Source organism: Dermacentor silvarum, chromosome 8 (genome assembly GCF_013339745.2).
Source record: "Dermacentor silvarum isolate Dsil-2018 chromosome 8, BIME_Dsil_1.4, whole genome shotgun sequence".
Taxonomy (NCBI): Eukaryota; Metazoa; Arthropoda; class Arachnida; order Ixodida; family Ixodidae; genus Dermacentor; species Dermacentor silvarum.
The window spans coordinates 91,912,558-91,939,792 of record NC_051161.1 but is presented as its reverse complement, the minus strand read 5'-3'; the positions used below and the strand labels follow the sequence as shown (position 1 = coordinate 91,939,792).

Below are 27,235 nucleotides of genomic sequence, written 5' to 3'. Positions count from 1 at the left end.
TTGCATCCTGCCTGGGAACGCCGTCCACGCTTCCCTGCCGCCGGCGTTCGTGGAAATACCCACGTTTCGCGGCTTTGAAGATGACGTCATCCCTTGGATTCGTGCTATCAATGCCATGGGTGACCGTCATGCTTGGTCAGACCAACAAAGATGGCAGGTTGCGGCAAACCGTCTTTGCGGTGCCGCCAAGGCTTGGGATAAGTGCGACGGCATCAAGCAGGGGTCCTGGCTTGAATGGTGTGCAGCTCTTATAGCTGCTTTCCGCCCGCTCCCGTATACCTGCGCTGACCTTACATCCCCGAACATCAGCTGCGGCTCGTCGTCGTCGAAGATCGCGGCCGAGAACCACCGGTTCAGCAACAGCGGCAGCGAGTCGATCCCTCAGCCACCCCCGCATCAATCACAGACCTCCGGTTCGTGCATTTCCACGTCGGCGTCCACCGCTTTCCATAGCGTACTCGGCAGCACGGCCTCCAAGACAGCAGATGAAGCTGCATCCGCAGCGGTGGCGGAAGCAGACGCATGCGGTGACGATGCGGGCAATCAGCAGTACGGCGACCCTTGGGACACGGACCAAGCCGCCGTGGCTCTACGGCTGCTGAGGGCCGAGGATAATCGCAAAAGCCCCAGTCCGGCACACGCCACCCCTGCCGCAAAGGGGGCGCCATCCACCAACGAGGTGGCCCGCCAGCCCGTCTACGAGGCGGCGTTCGACTTACGTCGCAAGCAGCGAGAACCCGACCAGGGCCTGGACCGAATGGTGCAGAGCCCCGTCCCACTCATCCCTGGGCTGCAGCAGCAGCCGCTTGCAGGCCCCCTCCACCCGGTGCCGTCCTCGTGCTCGTCTTCGGAAGTTTCACTTGTACCGGGTCGCAGGGGAGGCATCACGGGGCAGCCTTCACCTCGGGATGCCTGTTGCCCGGGGCCAACACCGCACCAGGGGAGCAGTGGCGGTATTGCGGTGTCTTCCAGTGTTCAGCTGCAACCAACGCCAACACATCGTGGTTCCAGCAGCAGTGGCGGTGGCAATCCCTCAGCACCGACTCCCGCCACCAGAGATCACGACCCGGTGTTCAGGCAAGCGTCAGCGGCCATTGACCAGAGACATCCACCACCATGGTCGCCCATCTCCGGGAACGCCCCCGCCGGAGCCATCGCCGTCAAGCGCAGCATCCACGCAGGCGTTAAGGCGCTCCCCCTAGGGTCAGCGCGGCTCCCAAGGCACAGCGGCCACCGCAACGAAGCGCCGCCTCAGAATCGCTCCGACCATGCCCTCAAGCCACCCAGAGCACCACCACTCGTGGACAGCCTCCCAAGCTATCCCTGTGACAGTTCCCGAAAGCCTGAGGAAAAGAGGGGAAGACCGGCAGCACCACCCACAAAAATCAACGGAGCACCCTCCAAGGGAATCTCCCCAACCCCGCCCGAAAACGACAACGCTCAGCGGCAAGACAATCGACGGCAAGACGCGCGACCAGAGCGCAACAGTCAGTGCCGACCCCCCGAGGAGCTGGTTGCGCGCTGGACGGTCTCAACGACGACTACTTCCGACAATGACTATGCAGCGATTTTGCAGCATCAGCGCGCCCTCACAACCACCAGAGCTGTTTTCAGCAGCGTGGCCGAGTGTAATGAAGAAAAAGACACCTAGGTTCGGGCGCTCGGACTGCGGGCGCGCTCAGAGAAAAAAAAAGACGACGAGGTAGAGAATAGAACAGCCGGCCCAGGAACGGGTGCTGTCTCTGTGTCTCCGTTATTCCATTACAATACATATACATACATATATATATATATATATATATATATATATATATATACATATATATATATATGTATATATGCGTATACATACATGCATAGCGGTCTCCATGCCAACCAGAGCTACGGACTACTAGAGACAAGGCTCGGCCCTAAGGTACTTCGTCCCTAAAAGCCTCAAGCTATTTTATCACGCATCGCATATCTTTAAGTTCGCATACGTTTGTGGCAATATTCTGTGATGATGATGTGGAGTTAGATAACACAATGGCTACGATGACCATAGAGCGCCAAACCAGTGACGATCGGTCGGCTCAAGGTAACGATTGTAAATGAAGAACAGATTATCGGTGTATTAAAGTGGGATAAGAACGCTGGTGTATAATGCGACATTAAAGATGTAGAGTACAATAAATTATCATCAGGACACTGCGTCTAGATGAGATGTGAGTAGAGAACTGCACGGGCTCGGGCTTACCTGAAAACCCGGGCCCGGCCCGTGAGCCGGGCCGGGCCGGGTAGGGCAGTTTTTTCACGGGCTCGGGCCGGGCTCGGACTTTCTGGTGGTGTGCATGTAACGTGCAGCGATCGAGTTATCCTCGCGCGTCTCGACTCTGAAAAACCTGTTGCCCCGGCGCAGCTGGAAGCTAGCAGTGCTACTCCTGTGTACTTCTGTCACAGACCCCGTGAACGAGGCGCAGACGCCTGACCAAATTCCAAAGCCGACTTATCAGCTTCCGAAAATAATCCCACGAAAGCAAGGACAACTAAGAATGGGCCCTCTGGCGCGCCAGCGAACGCCGGTTGCTGTCCAAAGATCTAGCCAGAGCCCAGAGGTGTCAAAACACAACAAAATATATTCTTCACCCAAGGCAGTTACACACACACTTACACACTTAGGCTAGACACAACACAATACAATTCAGATGGGTATTAACAAACACAAGAAAATAATTCACGACAAGCACTAAGAGTCCAACACGTAAATTACAAAATGAATAGGAACACTAAGTGTCCAATCGTATTCACCCGTGTTGGTCCTGTCAGACGATCTCGGCGTAACTCGGGGCAAATCTCGAAGAAGGAACCTCTTCCGGAAATGCAGACGCTCGATGAACTCGTCGACTAGCTTGCCGGGGAATCCCCTTCTTCCGCAGACGCTCGGTCTTCACGTTAAATCACCGGTGCGGACTCAACTCCCAGAACTCCTACTGACGATTCTCGCATGGCGGTTATATAGCCGTCACAGGCATTGCATGGCCAAAGCTTGGGAACCTTCGAGGCTTTTCTCGTACCTTCGACCGCGTTGTCAAGGGGGGGTGGGGGGGGGGGGGGTGATGACTCATGCTGTTGGCGCACGCTCGCGCTGTAGTTCTCACTCGACTCGCCGGGTGAGAAGGTGTCTCGGCGCGCGCGTGTGCTCTCTCTCTCTCTCTCTCCGGTTAACGTCGCTTCCTCAAGGCTCTTCTAGACGTCCAGGCGCCGTTGTTCGCGTTGTTGTTTGAGGCGTATGCGCTCTCCCCCTCTGTTGAAGTTGTCGCGGGGCCGGCGTGTTCTTTCGCTGGCTTGCGTGACACGCGGCGCGCGCTTGGATTACGCGCTCTTTTGTGACAACTTCCCTTTGCTTCTTCCGTCGTATTTTGCGCTGTGTGAACAGAATGTAAAAATCCAGGATGACCGAAGTCGCCTCAAACCAAAGGGTGTCATTGTATTCCTTATCTAAATCAATGTAATTAATGCTTTCGGCGTGGTGCAAGCGCGTGTGCGACTTGCTGATTCTTCAAAGGCGAATTGGTAAAACGATGACTGGTAAGATACGATAATTCGTCACGCGGCTGAAATATGGCACTGCGTCCATCCATGATTGCACGCATGTTCTCAACCGGCCGCCTAGCAGCAGCGCATTACGCTGTACCATGGAGGAACGAGAAGCTTTCTTTCTCCATTTACTTCATTCATGCGCTGCGCTCACGACCGGTCGTGGCTGCACTAGAATACGGTTGAGTGGGACGAGCGGCTGGGGCGGCGCATGCTTTGCAGTGAGGCGCCCGAGGTGGAAAAATACTGTGGCGGCGCTGCGATAGAAGTGGATTGGGCCGCATTAAGGTCGCGCCGTTGGAAACTGCTGGCGATACTGCTCGGCAGGGTCATTGGTACTACTTCGAGCGCTGGTATTTGCGTTCAGACCGCTCAAATGGTGTTAATAATTGCATATGACATGTATTTATGCCTTAAGAATAAATTCCTTTCATTCTCATCTTTATTCATTTTTTTTAATGCCGCTCGGTGATCTTTTCGGTCGCGGGCCGGGTTCGGGCCGGTATCGAGCCGGGCTCGGGCCGGGCTCGGGCCTAAGGTAAAGGGGTGGCGGGCCGGGCCGGGCGGGTAACACAGGTTATTTCGGGGCCCGGGCCGGGCCCGGGTCTCGTCATAAATCTTTGGGTCGGGCTCGGGCGGGCAGCCCAACGTGAAAACGTGCCCGGGCTGAAAAAAAAAAAAAAAAAAAAGAAAAAACGGCCCGTGCAGTGCTCTAGATGTGAGCGCCGATCGGCCCCTGCTTGGGCAAGGATAGCGAGGCCCAGTGCCGGCAAGATTCCATCATCACTGCATAACGTTTAAAATTCCTTATAGGCATGAAAATAAGAGGTTGCTCTTTTTTTTCTTCATTTTTTGCTTGTCTCCGGGTGCCAGGCTGGCACTGCCTGGTAACACAAACTATAACGGCCGGTGCGTGCTCCGCAGATGTATTTATGTGCTAAAACGAGCGGAACGCTCTGTATGTTGCCTTCCGGCTGAAAATGAACTCTTTGCTTGCTGTGCATAACACGGAAGGGAGGCCGCTCTTTAGTCTACTTACCACCGTACACGGAAGTTACACCGTTGTACAAATTTCAAGAAATACTATATACAAGTGCGATAACGTAGAAAACGCGCGAAAAGTCATTTTTGCACTCCTGAATTATGCTATCGCATACACACACACACAAATGCTATCGCATATCGATCTTGTGTGTGTGTGTGTGTGTGTTTGCGTCCTGAAGATGTTCCTTTCATATGCTCACGAAACCGATTATTTTTACCTATGAATGTCGGTTCATCGACAATCAAACTCAGCTGCTAGATCAGCGCTCGCGGCGTCTTTTTTTTTTTTTTTTTTTTACGTTCCTTTGTCCTCGTCCTATCTGCGCTGCTGCTTTAATAGTCGGTTTTGTTTTCGTGTTTTTTCTTCATTTTGTTTTTGTTGTTTACCACAGAAGCGGTTTTTGTCGAGGTGTCCCGCAGACTTCCCTTGCATGGATGCAACGTAAATTACGCCATCGCCAGACATGGCGGCACCTCGCCTACCTAGGCCTGCCTGCTTTAGGCCAGCGGGTAGTAGTTCCTAGCCTGTCGGCCCTCTTCACAGGAAGTAAATGGCGCTGTAGACTTTCGCTACACTTTACCTCACCTCAGCAGCAAGGTCCAGCGCTTTCTCGGTGTATTTTGTTTTCTTTGACGATTCGTTATTAAGGCCTAACGGCTACAGCGAAACACGCCGCGCGGTAATAGATGGTGCCACCGTTCTGTTATAGAGAAATGGGCATCTTTTGAGCGGTATCGCCGCAGACGACACGCGCTCGCCATTACCTTGGATTGGCGTTGCTTCAAGCAGCGTATGCCAGCATATATGCCCTCCTCGCTCGTCCATCGATGCTTGGACGCGTCAGATCGGCTTTATATATATTTCATGACTCGTTAACGCATCCTACATGCGTGAGTTTGTTGGGGCTTAACTTTTACTTGATGCCTTAGTAAAGTACCCTGACAACCCTGCATGCTTCCGTCAAGAGCGATGGCTGCATCTACGGCGCTGTTAGCAATAGCTCCATTTCATTTGCTTCTCGTCCATGCTGGGTAGCTGCGTTCTTGATCCTTGTTCAATGAATAACTCATTACCATACACTTATTCGCCTATAGGTAAATATCTTCTTGCCTTCTGGTCTATGGTCTCGAAATTAAATCTTCTTCCAATGGTGATACGCATTTCAATCCCGTATACTTGCAAATCTATTTGTGACTACTTGCACTATTTCTGTGGCATTTAATGGCCGCAGCTTCTGCAGTAACTTATTTGGTGGAGAAATTGAGTGCTTGTCCCTATAGCCGCTGCAATTTTACTTTAGTTCGCCGTTGGTTTGTCTCTTCCAGGTTCGGAAAGAATTGCCTGATCCAGTTCGAAGATTTTGGCAACCGAAACGCGTTCAAGCTGCTCGCAAAGTACAAGAACAGCTACTGTACCTTCAACGACGACATTCAAGGTGAGAATCGCCAGCGGTAGAATATTTCAGGAAAGCGAAACACACTTGCGTGACGCGAGAGACGGGGTTTAGCGCTTTCATTCATTCATTCATATAAAGTGGGAAATGCTTGCAGCTGTTCTGTCATTAGTTTCACGACAAACGGTGCAACGTTGAATTCATAAATGATAACAAAGTGAGATGAAATGAACGATTACACCGATAAATCAGGTTCGCTAACGCATGTGTGCATTCAGTTGCATTAAAATGAATTACAGAGAAGCAGTACGTTTTGCAGTTCCTGAGAATGGATGGAGATGCAAGTCAGTCAATTGCAGAAATATTAAAGAAAACAAAACATAAAATAGGCTAAGGGAACTTTCGCAATTTTTGTGATTTTACATGCTACCACAAATGAGTACCAAGAGAAATCTGAGACTGAACTGCATAGAAAACACAAGAACTAAAAATACAACGCGTTCTGCAGTTTTGCTGCCTCACATAAGTTACCAAAAACAACATCAAGAGAAGCAACAAAATTGCACTTTTGCTCGCAACCCTGCGAACTGTAAATTTCAGTAGGTGTGTGTGTGTGTGTGTGTGGTGGGGAGAGAGAGAGAGAGAGAGAGAGAGAGAGGTGGTTATGGGAGGCGGTTACAATATTTGCGGCTGAACGTGTTAGAGCATCGGAGATCCCCTAAAAAGTTCCGTCAGAAATAATCGAATCCGATTGTCAATGTCATCAATTGCTTTCCGGTTACCCTTTCGTGTTTCTCTTTAGAGTAAGGGGTACTTTCTCCTCCTATGTGTTTTACATCATCTGCATCAACCAGTCACGCGCCTCCCTCTCTCCTCCTCCACTGCGCATGTGCTTCCTTCTCTATTTTCGCTGTCCTCCTCACCCTTAGTGCTTACCCTCCACCGTGTTAGATCGCCGTCCCCCAAACACGAAAACCAGGGGCGAGAGAGAGAGAGAGAAATAGAAGAGAGGAAAGGCAGGGAGGTTAACCAGACGCACTTCCGGTTTGCTACCCTGCACTGGGGGAAGGGGGTGCAGGAAGGAAAATGGAGAGAGAGTAAGAGGGTGGGGAAGTAGCCCAAATAAAGCCATATGTCTAATACACTATCTTCCTGCGCACCACAGGCACCGCATCCGTGGCAGTGGCCGGTCTCCTGGCCAGCATGCGGATCACCAAGACACCTCTGTCCTCCAACAAGTTCCTCTTCATGGGAGCCGGAGAGGTGAGAACAAGATCGCTGCTATACGGCTACCTCGCGCTTTGGCTATGTGCACGTACGTACACACTTCGGCACGAAAGCGGTATGCGCGCATTTCGACTTGCCGCCTGCACGTTGTGGAAATGCGGGTGTCGTATTCTCAGATGAGCAATTGCACTGCGTTCGCTTCCACTGGAGCCAGTGGACGCAAACGAGGCAAACGACAGTTGCCGGACTAGAGTTCTTGAATTTCTTCAGAGGCGAATTTTTGTTTAAGAATACGGGAATTATGCTTGAACTACCACAAGCTAGAGACAAAGTGAAACTCTGCTAATGCGCGTCGTTCATCTGTGGCTACTTTAACTTGGCTTAAGAGGAAGCTTTATCTCGACGCCAACTGCGATTTAGCGCTAATCAAATACATGTGACACGTGGAAAATGTAAATGGTTGGAAGAAATTTGTAATGAATAAAAAAAAAGCCGTGAACACTTTCGATGAAAAATGCAAGTACGATTACGTCTTTATGGTTTCGTCGTTTTTGCTGTCGTGTCTAACCGGGGCCTACTCGCAGGCTTCCCTGGGCATCGCCGAGCTACTGGTCATGGCCATGGTCACAGAAGGCACCAGCGAAGCAGATGCCAGAAATAGCATCTGGATGCTCGACTCCAGAGGTCTTATCGTCAAGGTGGGAGTTGATTCGTTTTTGCTATACTTATGAGTCACTTCATTCATACTCATTTTCATAGTTCTTTGTGTTCTAATTCCTCTGTGTTCTTTCATCACGCGTCGCTAACTCGGCAAGCGATTCTCAGATTTATAGGGTGACCAAATATAGCATTAAAAAAAAAACATCCTTGCTTGATCACGTTTACTCCTAAAGAGTCGCAGGGCTCATTGATGACGAGCTTCGGTTGCCCAGGATCCTCCTATTATCTCATTGTTTTTCAGTACAGGAATGAAGTCGCCGTTGATAGCCGTGTTCTAGTAAAATCTTCTCGTATGGGTGCGCAAGCTAATTATATTTTCGCTTTTTCTTGGGGACCGGGCCACAGTACAGCTGCTCTGTGAAAACCTTAAATAACACAAACGACCAGGCCTAATATTGGGGCAGTCATTTAAGCCTGTCGGATTTCGCATCTGCTTTCTTCATAATTGACCGAATGGGCTGGATATATTATTATGCCACCTTTGAACATGCTAGTAAGCAACATGTGATGTCTCGCCGTTAGAGACGGCGTCGGACAGCGAAATAGCATGTTTTGTAGTCGCACCACAGCAGTTCTTTATGATATTTACATGAACGATTTTTTGTTTTGTTGTGGTACAGAGTCTTCAGCCGGATGAGGTAAGAACGAAAGCTGAAGGTTCACTTGAATATAGATATGGGCCTGTGGCTGAATATAAGAGCATGATCAGCTCGCACATATTTCGCCGGGTATTGCTGCGACGACTGAGGTTAGGCGAATGTACTACGCAATGCATGCAGAACTCGTGCGAAAACTATGAGAGAGTATCGATAAGTTCCCCACACATGGCGCTAAAGAACGACGGCGAGTAGGCGGTCTATAAACCATCCTCCGAGCAATAACGTCGTGAATAGCTTCTGGAATGCGCACGTGATCTTTATTGTCACTGCTGCTTTTTTTATCGTCGTATAGGAAAGCTGCCTAAGGTGGCATATTGTTGCTGCTACGAAATGAAGTAGCCAGCTCGATCAGAGCTTTTTTTTCTTTGCTCATATGCGCCAGTGACGTCACGTGGTCCTTGTTTACGAACTTATAGTTTGTCTATAGATTATTCACATCTGCTAAAATTCGAGATATTTGTAAACTCATTAATTCTGCAAAATTGCTGTCTCATCAAGTACGACTTGAATTCGAACTCAGTCGGAAGTAACTTAAGGAGTGAAGTTGAGGAAGGAATAACGAAGGGGCCATGAAACAGACATCTGAAGCAAGACGTCGCGAGGCTTTCTTTCTTTCTTTTTCTTTCTTTCTCTTTCACGTATGTTTACGAAGGCGACGCACTCTAACCTGTTGCTGTCTCCATTTGCCACATTATGGCTATTACACTATTCGAGAAGGCCTCGGGTCGCTGCGAGTTACATTGGAAAATGGGTGCGGTCAATGCGGTACGTGTGGTTTAGAGTGCTAACTTACAATATTTTTCGGTGTTTCATTACGTACGCCTTCATGTGAAGCTCATAACAGAATGTTTCAGATCCGATGCAAATAAAATGCAGTTTGTCTTGCGGTCAGCACACGAGTGCTCGTTTATGCATCTAAAAGGGAATTAGTGGTGGCATGGATTGCTGGAGCTTAATACAGTAGTGCGTTTAAAAAAAAGTGGCAGTAAAGTGACCATGTACGAGGGATAATCAAAAAGTAAAGGGACTTTTGAGAAAAGGTACATTTATTCTAATGATAAAAAACTGAAACATACATTATTTTTATGAATAACCTCCCTGCACTTCAACGCAATTTGCCCAACGTTTCACACGTTTTTTGATTCCGTCGGAAAAAAGGTTTTTTGATGGCACCTGTAACCAATTTTGCACCGCATCAATTACTTCTACATCGGTTGCAAATCTTGTTCCCCTGAGCGCTTCCTTCAAAGGTCCAAACATATGAAAATCGCTTGATGCCAGGTCTGGACTGTATGGCAGGTGTTCCAGTAAGTTGAATCCCAACTCCTTTATTGTTTCGGCCGTCCGTTTGGCGGAACGTGGCCGAGCGTTTGCTTGCTGCAGGATGACACCTTTTCATAGTTTTCCACGACGTTTGGATCAGATTGCAGGTTTCAGTTTAGTTCGCAACGCAGTGCGAGAAATTGCAAAAGTCACTTTACTTTTTGACTTTCCCTCGTATGTAGATAACACACGGAGGAATGTGATCATGTATGCACTTACACATTCGAGTTTGCACAAATATATATGCAGCATGCTGGGCGCTTGTTTCCTGGTACTGTACGTGCGATGGGGATGTTATGGAAGCAGTAAAAACCTTTGTAAAACTGGTTACACATGTCTAAAACGTGTAGTTAGGTTATCGCGCTCGGCGCACTCTAGGTATAGCATTCCAGGGGACCGGATAGAATTTGGAGTGGTGGGAGTGACATGTGTGCATGAATTGATGAGCCTCACGCTATGTTCTTTTTACCGTGATTAGGAAGACAAAGAATAAACAGAGAAAAATATTGTGCAGAAAGCATCGACGACGATTGTAGAAGTAAGCTAATAGCCGTATGCTTCAAGAAAGCTATTCACTTCATTAAAGGAATGATGCGCTTGAAGGCGTGTATTTGTTGAAGAGGAGTGCAAGGGAGGAGTGCTGTCCTTCACGTGCGATATATAATATACCTGTTTCGAGATATAAATTCCCGAACTTTGCAGATAAATGCATTTGCATGCCAGTTACTTTCTTAATAACCCGTCGTTTCATGCATTGAAGCACAAAAGTACCTGGAATGACAATGCATTTATCCGCAAAGTTCGGGAATTAGTATCTCGAAACCGGCATCATCCTGCGAACTTGTTCGAAGTTGATCCGCCTTGCAAACTCCACGGCTGGAATTTGTGAATTGCAATATGGGCCATAAGGTAATTCGTAAGAAAATTTATCAGTGAATTTTGGTTAATTAGTCGATTGTGCATTCAAATTGTTGTGCAACTAATGTCCGCCTATTCGAGTAGACCAGCTCGTGAACTAGAATTGTGCTATCTGCCACAGGCAACCTTTAAAAATTTCGAAAGTGTTCGCTGAAACACCCTGTATATTATGTTTGTACAATCGCCTATAGCACTCACGTTCACGTCCACTCACCAATTGCGTTCACACTCACTTCCTACGCATTCACTGGCACTCGCACACACTAATGACTGCGGTATGCTCGCACGTCAGTGAGCTTATTAGCCTACGACGATCTCGACGTTGACGATGATTCATTGTCGGTTGCCATGTCCGTTGCGGTACAGGACCGTGCCCCGAACGGTGACAGCACGCAGTCTCACAAGGAGAAGTTCGCCAAGGACGTGAAGCAGATGAACAACCTGCCCGACATCGTCAAGTTCGTCAAGCCCACCGTTCTCATCGGTAAGCACAACTTGATTCGCGTCTGTATTCACGAATGCGACAGCGATGGATCGCGTATGCTTAATACGTCCCTGCGTTTTGTCACTTGCATCAAACATTCCTCGCTGTGTGCTCGTTTGCTTAGCCGCTGTTGTTTGCTCAGCCGAACTTTCTGCATGGTCTCGTTAATCTCTCGAATAGCTTGATCCGCTTTGCTTGCCAAAACGATAGCTGCACTGTAACTACAAAACTCCCGGAACAGTGGCCTGTAGCTGCATTGACGTACGCAAATGCTCGGGTGACTAGACGCAGAACTGTAAATATTATTATTAGGTTAACTAGGCTTGTCATTAATACCACAAGGCCCAAAGTATCATTTGGCATGCGGAGTTATTGATGCCTCAAAATTATGATGTTAGCGCAAGAAACTTACCGCAAAGATCGCGGCAGCGTTTTATAAGCTGAAGTGAAGTTTCACGGTCTTGAGAGCTCAGAAAAGCGATTAATAATGATTGAATTATACATTCATTAATTAAAGTCATACCATTTCGTTGTTTCTTACCATTGGTACGAATGTACTTTCCACGACCAGAAATAAACGTGAAGAATTTGTTTTGTTTCTCTATGATATGGGATTGTGTTTGGGCTTCTGGGGGTTAAGGCATGCCCCTTCTGGCCGACGTATTTCCTGCCGCCAGTAGGAGACCTAACGTAAACTACACCTTCGCTGCAGTTAACGCACCTATTCCTATTGTACACCATTTTCTGTCGAGCTCAGAGAAGGGTGTGCAAGGTCAAGAAAATTTCTCAGGTGCAGGAAGATAGGCTCATCGTTGTTCAGCTGCCTTTTATGGGGTTAATACAGATTTGCACAGAACAGATTCTGACGGCGATGTGTCATGCCGTATGCAGCGGAGATGCGATATAAATTCATCAGCTTTAGACGACGAGAAGTTACATTAAGCGCGAATCCTTCTTCAGATAAAAGGCCGCTTCTCGGCCAGGCTTGTCGCCAGTGGTGTTTATAGACAGCGACTGGAGGGTCGCACGGCGAACCGCAACAGTTCGACACTCTCTGGGTCAAAATATTTCATTTGCGAGTTCACACATACTAGAAGCAGGTTGGCACGCAAAGTCGACAACGCAGCGAACTTGCGAGGGGCCAACTGTATGCGGTGCCTCGATGTCAATCCTTTTTTGCACACAGGACGGACACGCACGGGCTGCTATTGTTAACAGATATGGCAGTGATGTGGACAGGTACTCCGACAAGACAAGTGCTTGTCCGACTCATAACGAATAATAAGCCCTGCAACAACGACTGTTTTATGATATCACTCTCGACACCCTGCTCTATATAGGCGTCGAGCATACCTCTTAATGTGGGTACGCTTTGGCTTTGGGCACCTCAGTCAAGATGAAAATTCCAAAGGAGCAGCACTGAGTGAAGTTCACGCACGTATATACGAAAACTGCCAGCGATGGCGAACTACACTTCCCCCCCTTCCCTCTACCCCCTCATCCATTTCCCTTGCAGGCGCGTCGGCGCAGAGCAACGCATTCAACAAGGAGATCTTGGAGTGCATGTGCGCGAATGCCGAGCGACCCGTGGTGTTCGCCCTGAGCAACCCGACGCACAAGGCCGAGTGTACCGCCGACGCTGCGTACACATACACCGACGTGAGTATACAGTATGAATGTGCGCGAAGAAAGAAACGGTGCTTTTTTTTAACGGTTACGAGGGAAGACGAGAGACATGCGAGCGCTCCATGTGTCGATCGTCTCCTTTCGTCCCGTTCAATTGAAATGGAGAAGTAAGCACTGTTTCAGTTACTCTTTTTTTTTTTTTTGTTAAACCAGTTTACGTGCATCGGTGCCGCTGTGCAGTCTTGGGGGCCCCTTCGACCATGGGCACCATGTTGCAGATCATATTGGACGCGACTGTACCAATCGGCCCAAATTAGCCCTCTGTCGATCGAGTATACAACTGCCCCTTCCGGCCGCGTCACTCAGTGGCTATGGCGTTCTGCTGCTAAGCTCGATGTTGCAGGTTCGATATTCGATCGCGGCGGTCGCATTTCAATGGTAGTGAAAAGCAAAAGCGCTCGTGTACTTAGGCGCACGTTAAAGCACCCCAGGAGTTCAAAAATGAATCCCGAGCCCTTCACCACGGCATCTCGCATAGCCCCAGTGCTGCTCTTAGACGTTACACTAAAGATGAAAAATTATCTGAGCAGTATTGGTAAATCAGCCTTCTAGAATATCGAAAACGCCAGTGTTACCGTGAGAAGACGCCTGGTCAGCTGCTAGATCCTGTATTTAACTGTTTATCGGTACGGATGGACTACGTTGTATATGGAGCAGTAGACTAAGCCAAGAAAATTTCAAGAATTCGCTGGTGTCAGGAACCAGGTGACAAACTCTCTCGAGGAAGGCACTTCGCCAAGCGAACTATGAATAACTTTTACCTAAATAGCCGCTCTGTTGTAAATATGTAAATAGCATCTCTTTACTCTATCATCTTCTGCTACCCTCTCTCCCGGTCCTTTACTCAACACTATCCTTTTATAAAAATAAACAACCAATTACTAGTGCTACTACGACTCACTGAACCACAACAGCCCGAATATCAAAAGAAATATTTTAAAATACGTGACGTCACCCAGACTTGCCGGTGCTGTGATTTCGGCGCGAATGCCAACACATTGTATCTTTACCTGAATTTTATCTTCTAATTATCAACATGTTGCCGCGAAATTAAGGAAAGTGGAGTTTGGAAGAAACCATTATCAGGCTAAACTAATTCAGTGTTTCTCTTTTGTCCCTTTAAACTCCATGAATCAACGCCTGCCTGCAAAACCTGTGGTCTATTCCCGGAGTGACTTGTTCTCCTCCCGTATATTCGTTGAATCAAGCACCTGGTAACGCTGTAAAATTCCACCTAAGCTGCTTTCCTCCCCGATTTTCTTCCTGCTTTTTTTCTTTCTTTTTTTTTTTTCGTCATCGGTGCGCTTCGGGCGAACGCATTAAATAGCGAATTCGCTACTGTGACAGGTAGCTCTGTCAGCATTGACGCTGTGGTTTTTTTTGGAAGCTCTATTTAATGTGAAATAAATGCTCAAATCGCTGCTGAAAAGAGAGAGCTACGCAGTACGTGCTAGCTCGGGATTTGGAAGCATGGGGCAGTGGAACGCCGCTCGAGTGTCGCTCTTGATGCTCTCGCTCATCCCGTGTATCCATAACAATTCGCAACCAATACAGTAATTGCCAGTAAGATTTACTGTAGAGCATGCGAAATGTCGCAACAGCGTTACAGATCTACAGTTAGGTGGAACGCTCTGCCCACACTGTTTACTTACGTGCGCAAGCACCTTTGAGTTTGCTGTCAGCCATAGTACACGCAGAGCGATGATATATAGAAGCTAGGTATGAGGAATCGAGAGAAGGTGTCGCCCTTACCTGTGCTTTGTTATCCTTCGCAGGGCAAGTGCGTGTTCGCCAGTGGCAGCCCGTTCCCGCCGTTCAAGTACAAGGGCAAGACCTACTACCCGGGACAGGGCAACAACGCGTACATCTTCCCTGGGATCGCCCTCGCCGTGTCCGCCTGTGGAGTCACCACAATCGGCGACGAGGTCTTCCTCATCGCTGCCAAGGTAGAGTTCTGTCAACATTGTGTCTCGCCACCGATTTCAGTGACGGGATTGTTTCGTTGCGAAAGACAAGCAAACGTCTGTCACGCTCGCCAGCTTCAAACCGCGATTTGAGTTCACGGCACTGTGATACGTATAATGAGCGCCACGAAACAGGCGAGTGGCTAGAAATAACGCAGGAAAAAGGTGCACTTCAAGATCCGGCTGATTCGGTAGGTTGGACTGCAGTTGCCGTGGTACGTAGCCGTGACGACTGGAACTGACTGTGGTGTCGAGGCTAGCGGGGTGTTCTCGCGACATTTTCCTCTTATCATCGGTAGCTATGCATTCGATGCCAGAGCGAGCACTCTGTCGGTGCTGCCGACGCTGTTATCAACGTTACTTGGCACCGGTGAGTGCCCGAAGAAAGCGTGAGCTGCTTGAGTCATTCTGAGACCGAGCTCGTCAAGGTTCATTCACACTAGGCCGACAGGACACCCATTTAGGTTAAAGTCCCTGTATAAGAAAAGTACCGCCATCCTTTGATCAACGCCGCTTCGCTCTCTCCTGTATCTCCGATTAGACGATGATAGCGCGCGCTTTGACTTCTTTATATATATATTTTTATTGCGATAGCAATTATATGGACACTTCAACCGGATTTCTGCCGTCGGCGTCGCCGTCGCCGTAGCCGTCGCCGTCGTCGTCGCCGTCGCCGTGAGGTTCCGTATAGATAAAATCTTCACCGCGCGCCGTATGCCCGAGCGCAAGCGTGCTGCGACGCACGCTATCACGGAGAGCGAACGCACTCAATCCCCCACGCGCAAGCAATGAAGCGGGAAGCCAGCGCCGGAGGGAGCGGGGGGGGGGGGGGGGGGGCACTTCTACTGTGCCAACAACCGCGCTCGTCGCTCGGCCGCACGGTCTCTTATCTCTCCCGCGCGCAAGCAAGAAAGCAGGAAGCCAGCGCCGGAGGAAGCGGGGGGGGGGGGGGGGGGGGGAGGCGCACTTCTGCCAACAACCGCGCTCGTCGCTCGCCGCACCGTCTCTTATCTCCACACGGCTCTGACCTTTATGAGCCGTGCATTCGCGGCTCAGTTCCTGTTGAAGCGATACACCGCACCTACCTTCGCCCGCAGCGGCGTATGCTTGCTGCCAGCGTTTTGACAGTCGTCTGCAGTCATTCAGTGTGATCTCTTCATGTTTGTTTGTGCGCGCTCACACCACGCTTGTTCATTCAGTTAGTAATAGTCGGGTCACATTTTCCAACGCACGCTACACATGTAATGCTGCCCGGATCGGCAGTGCAGCGCTACAGGTGTGTCCCTTCGCACGCGCGCTGCCCACGGGAAGCGCTTCTCATCAACACCACCGTTTCACACGCGCCTTCTCGTGGTCATCGAGTCTCTCTTCATGTCGGTCTACTTACGCCGCAGCACACCTGCTTACTTAATCAGCTCATGTTTACTACAATTCATATTGTTACCAAAGCCGCTCACCTTACTTCGTATGACATTGCTGTGTTGCTATCGCATTCATTGCTTCGCCATTAGGGCGAAACTGTGACATTTTTTTTTCACCTCAGAGCCATGTTGAAAGTCCTCTGCGCAGCCGCAGTTGCCGGCGGCGGCGGCGGTGCGGTGCGCACCCGGCCTGAAAGTTGGCTGACAGCAAGGAAGACTTGCAGAGATAAATGGACATCTGTGGTAAAGAGGGAGATAGCTTAGGTTTGAAGTTTATTAAAGAAAAATCGGCAGTCATGATTTTTAATGATAATCAGGGCAGCGAGCATAGGATACAGGAGGTTACGCTGGAGGTGGTGGATAAGTACAAATATCTTGGAGTGTGGATAAACAATGGGGCTGAGTACCTAACGGAACATGAAAAATATGTAACGGCTAAAGGTAGCAGAAATGCAGCTGTGATGAAAAATAGGGCACTTGTGGAATTACAATAGGTACGAAGTGGTGAGAGGGATTTGGAAAGGGGTGATGGTCCCTAGTTTGACTTTCGGCAATGCAGTCCTGTGCATGAGATCAGAGGTTCGAGTAAGGTTGGAAGTTAAGCAGTGAAGGGTAGGTAGACTGGCTCTGGCAGCGCACGGAAATACACCAAATCAGGGGGTACAGGGTGACATGGGATGGACTTCATTCGAGGGCAGGGAAGCCGGCAGCAAGATAGAATTTGAGGAGCGATTGAGAGAAATGGCACAAAAGGGGTGGGCAAGGAGAGTTTTCAGTTATTTGTACATGAGGAATGTTGACACAAAATGGAGGAAGCTGACCAGAAAATTATCAATCAAATATTTGGACTGCAGGATGGGTGCAAACCAGGAAACAGCGGTTAAGAAAAAGGTTAAAGAAACAGAGAGGGGTCTGTGGAGAACAAGGATGCAGACGAAATCAGCACTGGGGACATACAGAACTTTCAAGCAAGAAATTGCGAAAGGAAATATCTATGATAATTCTAGGGGAAGCTCTTTGTTGTTTGAAGCCAGGACGGGAGTATTGCGGACTAAGATGTACCGAGTCAAGTACCAAGGTATAGACACGTTGTGCTGTGCGTGTGGAGAAGAGAAAACGGCTGAACACCTCATACTTTTCTGTAAAGAGCTTAACCCTACAGTGCAAAGCAACGGGCCTGATTTTTTCAAAGCATTGGCGTTTAGCGACAGTGAAGGCAAAATAGACTTTAAGCGGGTAGAAATAACCAAACGGAGGTTATCTGATTGTTGGCTAAAATCAAGGCAGGGGTGAAATTTCACCCACCACAAAGTACAAATTATGTTAATAAGTGGAATCTCGATGATACGATCACGGCTAATACGAATTTCCGTGTGATACGAATTTTTCTGTGGTCCCGGCCGAGCCCCATTACTTTGCAACGTGCTAGAGAACGGTTGTTACGAATCGATGTTCTACCCGCGTCTGTTGATACGAATAAACGCCGCCCCACCGACGGCCGCGAAAGAGAACAGCGCGCAGTCACGCGCTTTCTCCCTTTCTCTTTTGGTGCGGAGGCGCGGACGCGGCCCCGGACAGCGGAGGAAATTCTGCACCCCTCGGGCTGCTCATCAAGTCACGCGAAGCTCTACCGTGCCCTCCTGAGCTTCGTTGACGACACCGGCCTCACTGGCCGAGTCTAAACCCTGACCTCCCCTTTCCCGCGCCTCCGGCGCATCTGACACTGCTGCTGCCCCTGCCTCTGCGATCTTTCTCTTCTCTAACTATCAGTCCCACTTCCCCTCTGTGCAACGCGGTTGAGGTGTCCTCTATTGAGAGACAGTTATCGCGTTGCACTTAACCCAACATTTCACCCCCTTTCCACAAGAATCTCACTCCCCGGACAGCGCGGAGGCCGCGACTGGGCGCGAAGAGTTTGAAGCGGTGGCGCTTTTGTTGCTTTTTTGCTTTTCCTCCTTTTCCGCGTGCCATCGGCCGGACGGAGTGGCTGCTGTGCTTCGGGCCGCGTTCTTTGTGTTTGCGACAATGGCTAGTAATAGTTGAGCGGCTCAGCGGGCCAGCGGGCCCAGCGATGGAGCGGAGGGGACAGCGGAGCGCAAGATGAAAAGAAGAGTAATAGCTGAGCGACGCCCCGCTCGTTCCAGCGGATAGTACTGCTGCGCCATCTGTTGAACAAGGTTGAAGTTACTCTCGATCAAGCAGAGACTTTGCTGCGTTACCTGCCGAATAAAATTGAAGTTACTGCGAAAAGAATATTATTTGAAATATTAAAAAAAGAAAAGAAAAATATTAAAAAAAGTTGTCGCAGTTTCACCTGAAAGGTGAAGCATCAATTGCGATAGCAAACTTGAAGAGAGTTATACGGAGTAATGATAGCAGCTTTATCAGCTGTATAAACTTGGACATGCAGCAGCACCGGCAACACGCAGAACTGTTGTCGACGCCGTCGGCGTTTTGCCCGCGTCCGCTCAAAATGCGTGCGGCGTTGGTGACTGTTGCCGGAGCCTGTGATATAAATAGGCACTTGGTGCCGCAGCTAAACGTCGCCTCCCTTCCCTCCCCACCACGGCCTTTCGTGCGTCGGAAGAAGGGACGTTTGCTCTACATATATGGTGATTGTAGAGGAGGAAAGAGACGCCTACTTCTGCAGCCCTTAAGAGAGCACAGAGCAGAACGCGCGTTTGTTCTCCGCCGTGCGTTCACTCCCTGTGAAAGCGCGCGTCCCTCGCGCCCTTTCACTCGCACATACAGCGTTCGGCGCGCGGCGACGATTTCATCTCCATTGACGTCATACGGAACCTCACGGCGACGGCGACGCCGACGGCAGAAATCTGCTTTTGAGTGCCCATATAATTGCTATCGCAATAAAAAGAAAAGAAATATTATGCGAAAAGAACGTTCGCGTTCGCTGCCGCTTCTTGAAAACGCTCGCACGCTCGTCCGCTGCGCACGCTCCGCTGAAGAGACGAAATGAGCGGGCGAGCGGCGCGCTCCGTGAACACGCTGGATGTCCCAGCGGGCCGCGCATGCGCAGTTGGCGTCTCCGCTCGTTCGCTGGGCCCGCTGGCCCGCTGAGCCGCTCAACTATTACTCTCTATTTTGCCTAGTTGCAGCGAGCTGTGTCTACCGAGATACGATCTCGGCTGATTCGCGCGGCCGTACGCCGAGGCACGGGGGCCTCCGTTGGCGCGTCTTCCGTCGACTGCGTTATCGGTGCCGATGGCACAGGGCGATTGTCTCTGTTTCGTTGCCGGAGTCACATGGTGCAAGATAGCGCGGCACGTAGTCCACGGTGCAAGGTAGCGCGGCACGTTCAGTTGGGTTCACCTCCGCTTCTCCCGCTAATCGCCGTATTTTTCTTGCCGTATAGGAGGCTTGCGCTTCCGCATTCCGAAGGCGTGCTTCATCCAAAATTTCTTCTCCAACGAGCGACGATCCATCACTAAACTGGGAGCTCTCAGTAATCCGAATTCTGTGTGTCAAGTGAAGACGCCGGCGTGGTTTACGAAGCAGACAACTGCGGTTGCAATCTTGCCCCTGTCACAGCAGCACCCAATGGAGAGACGCCTTTCAGCACGGCAGCCAATCGGAGGCCCGCTTTCATCGGAGGGCCCGTGTGACTACCTTTCGCAGACCCGCGCTTCTTTTGTTTTTGTTTTTTGCGTTTGTTACAAGATGGCGACTACGGATGTATTAAGAAGCGGAACGGCGAAACCTTGAGCTTTCGAACGATACCAAGATGGCGGCGCTCGGTGGCGAGAAATAGGATATATGTCTCTGTGAACTGCGGTGATTTTGTGCGATTCAAAGCTGTTTTCTGACCCTGTGCACTGACGAATTAATCTTTTCGGGCACTTTTAGTGCGTTTTCAGCTTAACCATTTTGATGCAGCGTAGATTAGGCGTTGCAAACGCGTGGTTTTCAAAAATCGATTTTTTTTTCTCGCGATTTTCGCGATCTGATCCCCGCATTTGCCTAGTTTTAATTGCGTTTCAATGATACAAATTTCGGCTAATACGAATATTTTTCGTGACCCCGTGAGATTTGTATCATCGAGATTCCACTGTAGTCACGGCTAGGTGGCGTATGCCACCGCCCGATTTAAAGGGTTCAGCCTCATCCATCCATCCATCCATCCATCCATACATCCATCCATCCATCCAGTTTCAACGTGGACTTTCTAGGGCCGCCACCGTCGACTTGCTTTCGCAAGCAAAAAATAAAGAAAAAAGCACGCGCCTTAGGAGAGGAGGTGACGGAGGAAAGAGTAGATGGCAGTACTTTTCTTATATAGGGACTTTAATTTAGGTCTGCCGACTGATGACGAAAGTAGTTTAAAGGACGGAAAACGCTGTGGCCAATGGCTTAAAGGAAGGAAAACGCTGTCGCCAACAGTCGGCAGACCGAAATCGGTGTCCTGTCAGCCTAGTGTGAATGAGCTCGTCACGGGTCTGCTAGTGACAAGACGAAAGACATCGTTGTAGCCATGACGGAGAGCGCGTAGTTGAACCTTTCAGACGCGCGAAGATTTTGGCAGCGCGAAATCGCTGGGGCGGCGGCTAGCAAAGCCAGCGCAGCACTACGCAATAATGAAACTACTGAAACAAGAAAGCGCTAGCGAAAACGAAACCTTTCGGCCGCCGCGTCGTTGTCAAAGCTAATGCGAATTAGTTCTTTTTTTCTTCTAAAAATTAAATAGAAGTGGACAAGTAGCATGTTCTTTCGTCTTATAATGCAATACAATAATGTTTTTATAACAAGTGGTTGAGTACTAGTGACAGAATTTAAACAAGGAGTGCTTTCGTCATCGGGCAAGTACTTGAATGTCCCAGGGACGCTCTAATCGTGTCTTGCATTTACTTCCAATTTCTCGATTACTAAGACTCTGTTCGCGATATTGACGCCTTATAGATTCTCGAGCACTAATCTATCACTTTAGCTTGACTTAGTCTTTGCCTTTAGTGTTCCTTTAAGGCTGGCCCCATTTTGTTACTGATATAATCTGGACCTAATCAGGTTAAATGAATTTCATTTTTTTCCGGTACATGTAATGAGCATCATATTGAATGCTGTTGTTTGGCTATAGGTAATGAACCAGTGCTGTCTTTTAAAAGACGCAAGCTAAAGCTTCAGCTCGTTGTTTGTTGACAACGCTTGCAACTTTAGAAAATTCTGCAGGTGTGGCTGAATAGAGTGCAACGTCAGGTTTGGCGGCATTTCCAGCGATTAATTAATGCAAGAATGCAAGTTGTGTTCGGCCCACGAGTACAATACAATGATGTTTTTATAACGAGTGGTTGAGTACTAGTGACAGAATTTAAACGAGGAGTGCTTTCGTCATCGGGCAAGTACTTGAATGTCCCGGGGACGCTCTAATCGTGTCTTGCATTTACCTCCAATTTCTCGATTACTAAGACTCTGTTCGCGATATTGACGCCTTATAGATTCTCGAGCACTAATCTATCACTTTAGCTTGACACACAAGCCTGTTTCACATACAAGCGATTGAGCGAATGGAGCGAACAGCGGCGCGGCGCTGCGAAGCTTTTCGCGAGGTTTCGTTTCACATGCATTGCCGCCGCGCATTTTCCACCGCTGCGAATATCGTCCTGTGTGCAGGCTTTCCTGTGCTAGTCCTCCACTGGTCACGTGGCGAGGCAGGCCGTCATTGGTTCGGAAGCGGTGATGCCGCGCTGCCGCCCCTGCCGCTGCGATGAAATTCCAACTTGCTCGAACCTTGCCGCTCCAGACGCTATAGTGCCGCCGCCGCCGCTGGAAACGGGTTTCTGCGTCGCGGTGGCAAGAATCGCGAGCGTTTTCGCTTGCATGTGAAACAGGCTTAAGGCTTTTGAGCGATGGCGCGTGCACGAAGGTTGCAGGATATACTAAAGTCCCTATATAAAACAAGTACCGCCACCTACTCTTTCCTCCGTCGTCTCCTCTCCTAAAGCGCTTGCTTTTTTCTTTATTTTTTTGCTTGAGAAAGCAAGGCGACGGTGGCGGCCCTAGAAAGTTCACGTTGAAACTTTCAGGCCGGGTGCGCGCCGCCGCCGCCGCCGGAGACTGCGGCTGCGCAGAGGTACTTTCAATTGACATGGCTCTGAGGCGGAAAAAAACTAAATATAAAGAAGTCAAAGCACGCGATATCATCGTCCAATTGGAGATACAGGAGAGAGCGAAGCGACGTTGATTAAAGGATGGCGGTTTCTTTCTTATATAGGGACTTTAGGATATACGGGTCTTCATTTTTTTTTTGATAGCAGATGCGAGGTGCCCCCTGGCGAGATATTACGCCAAACTCGTCCGTGCAGACTTTATACATTCGTTTAACTGCGGTCATTAAACGCAGTTTTCATGTGGATGAAGCACCCGTTATTTCATACCGGTAATCATTTTGGTATCATGAAAGACCGCCTGAATTTACAGCATTTGAGTAACCGCTTTACGAAAGCTTCGCTTTACATAGATTCGAAGCTGCGCTTTGAATCTGCATAATTTTCTCCTTCCTTCCTTCCCTCGCGACGCGCATGTGCAGACGGTGGCCAACACCGTGACGGAGCAGAACCTGAACGAAGGCCGCGTCTACCCGCCCCTCTCGGACATCCACGACGTGTCGCTCAGCATTGCCGCCGAACTGGCGGCCCACTTCTACGCCACCGGGGTGGCGACCGTCAAGCCGGAGCCCAAGGACAAGATGGCATTCTTGCAGAGCAAGCAGTACGACTTCAGCTACCCCGGTACCGTCAAGGTCAAGTAGACGACGACGGCGGTGGCGCACACACAATCTCCTTGTTGTTTTCGTTGTCATCGTACCCTGTGTGTGTGTGAAGGCCATCGTCGCGTCTGCGAGCGTGCAAGCGTCTTTCAAGCACCAGTGCACTGCACAGCAATCGAATTATTTAGATTAATATAGTATTTTGGACTTGGTGGCCATGCGGAGGAGAATTATAGGATCCAGATAGAGCAATTACTATTGCATTACAGATGGCATCATTTCTTGGGTGGTGCCTTGGTGGATATAAAAATAGAAACCAGAAAATACCAAGTAGAGCATAGTCGACCTGTCTGGGCTTGAAAAATGAAAAAAAAAAAAGCAACGTCGTGCTTCTTCGAGGTTTTTGTCTCGGAAGTCCTAAGACCTTGATTACACTTAGCCCTCTTTCAGTGACGTTGGCCCAGTGCACGAACCTTTAATTTGTTACATGCTGCGACTGGCGGAATAAAGCAGGGGTCTTAGGCTACAGCTCATCAGCCATCATGGAGCTGCTTACGAGCTTACCACACATTATTTTAGTGAAGCATGAAACATGGTATCATCATTTATATTTGCACAGTGTTGTGGTTATAGAGCGGTCTGGTGGTTGGCTTACTAAGTGATCCTACGGATCCGTATATCTGTGGAGACGATGTCGGTTTGTATAGCCCGAGAAAAGGTGGGGTGAGGAGAGTGGTTTAAATGTAAAGGTCGAACAAATCAGGTACATCACTTTCTGTCTATGTGGTTAGCCCCCCAATAAGGCCCCATTCGCTCAGTAAATCAGACTTACGATATATTACAGCAGTCTGTTTTTTCTAATTTTCAGAGCGCGGATTGTTTGACAGGTTTTTATGTGGTGGACCCTGCATAGACAGAATTTAAGTATAGTTGACAGACAGACCTTACAGGGCTAGCCAATTGGCGTCGGGTCGGCGCAGTTTGTTTTCTCAGTTGCCCTTCTATCATGCAATCATAGGCTGTAAATCAGCAAGGATGCCAGCCCTGTCATAGTACTTTTTTTGTACTCAAGGAGAACGGCGTGCTTGGAAAACTTGAACTTGCTGTACTCGCGGTAATTACGTTCTTTAGCGCACGTTGATCAGAGCTCATCGTTTCGTATTTGCCAATGGGATCACTTGTGTACGAAATTCGAGAGACAGCTTTAACTATTGAGACACTGACTAAAAATAGTTATCGGGATAGATTCGCGACCAATATTTATGCCTGCCTAGATTTGCGCTCCTCTGCACCTTCAATTTCACCCAAAGGAATTGGGCCCTTTGTTTTTGAAAGTTTCAAAACTCCTGCCTGACCGCAGCCTTCTCAGCGACCTGAAGTGTTCGCTCGTGTTTCCGGACGCAGAAATTCGCGCTCTTCGTCGAGGATTTGTGAGATTTATATCGACAAAGAACCACCTTAATGTGACATGCAGGTTATGACAGCTGATGTCATGTGGTCAGGAGATAAGGTCATCGAAGCCACACTGAGAGATCAGCTGGGCCTTGAGAAGCACACATGGTTTGAAACTGTCGCTTCTCACTGCAAACATGAGCCTCTGGGAGGCGCAGTCTTACACACTACCGTTGCAGCGTTTATTTTATTTTATTTCGTTTTTTATTGCTGTCACACTGTCTTTATTGCAACTCCAAGTTGTAGTTCGACACTAGTGAAGAATGAATCTCGAAGCGTGTCATACATCCATTTCAAACCACTTGGGTATTTGACCAGTCTGACGTGCATTGATATCAAGAGGAATTCCTAGCGCTACTGGCACACAAAATATCACGCCGAAAAATGAGCTTTCCATTTTGACATTTATTTGAGTGTTGCTTCTGTGTTGCTTGTTTCACTCAGCTCGTATGCACGGATAAACTGTAGGGTGCTTCTCCTTTGACAGATGTCGATTTACAGGATACATTTAAGTTCCTGGACACCTTTCAGAAATCACAAAACTGAGCCTAGACTCAATGCCGCCGCCTCTTTGAAATTGCGGAGGAGATGGTTTTCGGCACCTGTTAATTTATTTATTTTGTATTGCATTGGGGTACTTTGGTGGCGCATGTGAGCGGCTTTTTTTCAGTTTTCATTGAAGTCTTGATCCCTCTGTCAATAGTTTGTCTATCAGCTTTGTCTATGAAATATGTCAGTGGTAAATATCTACTCACACAATACAAGGCCGTCGTTGTCCTTGTTTAACTATCGGAATTTCATGTTGTCCTAGCGCTTACGCATTTAGTTTCATTTTACATCTGAAACGTCTGAAGAAAGTTGTGGGTAGGCTTTGCTTCACTGTACCTTTCTATCCGAATACTTGCAAAATAATGGAATTTTATGTTGAACTTGGTACATACAGTGCGATAACTGTTTGAAGTATTTGTTTCGTGTTAACTTTGTGAAGACTAATAATTATAATTGATGCACGCAGCGGCGTTGACGTTGCGCTGCGGGCAGACCAAGCAAATGCTACAAGGGGGCGTTGCGGCGGAAAATTAATGACTTAGAACGTAGCCTCTGCATACAATTTGAAAGAGACGCGCGGAAAGTTTTAAGCGACCCTGTCTTATGCGATGTTATCTAACAACACGCATTGGCTTTCATCACAAGCTCCGAATTCCGGGCATACTTTTCTTCTATAAACAAAACAAAAAAAAAAAGCATCTGTTGCTACTCAAAACCAGTGATTGCGTGTCGGAGTCGGGGTAGCTGAACACACATGTCCTTCAGTCAAAAACTTATTTCGACAATACTTCATTGTTTTGTGATTCGGCCTTTCCGTCCTGCCTTCTATGATAACCATATTGTTTCCAGTATGTCTTATTGCTTGCTTGTTGGGTTTTTATGTAATTTGAAACGCAATGCATAGTGAATGTGGTTGTGACGGGCTTGGGGAAAAACAATGAATGTTGTTTCTTAAACTATAACAGCGCTCACGCAGCAGGCAAAGAACTATTTAGTAAAGCTATGTAGTCATGTTCATGTTTATGTTGCATGGATGAGGATGTCTGCTATGGTAAGTTTTGCTACATTCCCAATGACATATAGAAAGAAGTAAAGGAAATTGGAACTCAAGGTGTCTTGAAACGTAATTTTGGGGACGTGTCCATAGTGACTGCCCGTTGATTTCAATTTTATTCAGGAGATTTGATGGTATTTCATCTTACCTAACAAACTGTCGCTTCTGTTGCGAAACATTTGAAATCTAGATGCGCAGAAAGCCGGCTATGTGACAAGGTTGCCTGTATCGAGAATGCCGTGACTGTGGTTGTGTTTCTGTCAGTTGCGCAGGTAATTAAAGAATTTTCAGTCAATTATATCAACGACCTTGTATTGGCTTTTAGAAGGTGTGTGAAGCAGATCAAAGTTTGTTTGACATCGTTTTCCGCAAATTATGTGGCAAATAAAACGTTAATGCAGGCTGCATGAAAACAATTAACTCACAAATGTCAATAAATTGCATTGCCGCATGTTGCGTCTATCACCAAATATTATCGCGTTATCGTCTGTCATCAGACAGTTGTGTGTCCAAGAGGTAGAAAAAGATCTCGCAAGATATACCCAAAAGTGGTGGTAGTACTAGTGCAGCAAAAGCAAAAAAAAATTTTTTTGTTAATAGGAAAGTGCGGCAATGCTTCACAAACAGGACATCTTACCTGATGTGGTTTTCGTGCTGCAGTGTTTCAAGTCAGCTTTCTTGTTTTCGCCTTGTGTGTTTTTCTTTTTGTTTCTTTTGTTGCCGGAGATGTGATAGTTCCAGCTGTTAAGCTATGTATTGTAGCGATTCTCAGCGAGTTGAGATTATATACACGCACTGAAGCCATCGTAGTGTTATTTATTCTAGAGTCTGAGTGTTGTTACATAATGATCGCTGTCTCGTCACAACTCGCTGCTATATTTGAAACTACTGAGAATCTAAATGTAGAATAAATACTTTGAGCGTATATGACTGTTTCACTTTCTGGGAAACTTAAACAGTGCGTATCACTGTTTCCTCTGTGGCACAAAAGAGCAACCATGCCACGGACGCATGCGGACGAACGCCATCTTAAAATACACGTAACACTT

At 48.3% G+C, this 27,235-nt stretch overlaps 2 protein-coding genes across 2 annotated transcripts in view; one reads left to right on the top strand and one right to left on the bottom strand.

Annotated features, from left to right (window-relative positions):
- LOC125947814 (uncharacterized) overlaps positions 1 to 14,844 on the bottom strand; it is a 115,656-nt gene extending 100,812 nt beyond the window's left edge. The window contains exon 1 of the mRNA XM_049673233.1: positions 14,784 to 14,844. The gene's annotated coding sequence lies outside the window, so the exon portion shown is untranslated. The remainder of the gene's footprint in view (positions 1 to 14,783) is intronic.
- Positions 1 to 26,749, top strand: part of LOC119461573 (NADP-dependent malic enzyme-like) — a 162,220-nt gene extending 135,471 nt beyond the window's left edge. Inside the window, 7 exon segments of the mRNA XM_037722928.2 lie at positions 5,947 to 6,056; positions 7,180 to 7,277; positions 7,826 to 7,939; positions 11,228 to 11,345; positions 12,862 to 13,004; positions 14,807 to 14,977; positions 22,952 to 26,749. Coding sequence (XP_037578856.2) covers positions 5,947 to 6,056; positions 7,180 to 7,277; positions 7,826 to 7,939; positions 11,228 to 11,345; positions 12,862 to 13,004; positions 14,807 to 14,977; positions 22,952 to 23,173 — 976 coding nt within the window. The 3' untranslated portion in view covers positions 23,174 to 26,749.
- The last annotated feature ends 486 nt before the right edge of the window (positions 26,750 to 27,235 follow it).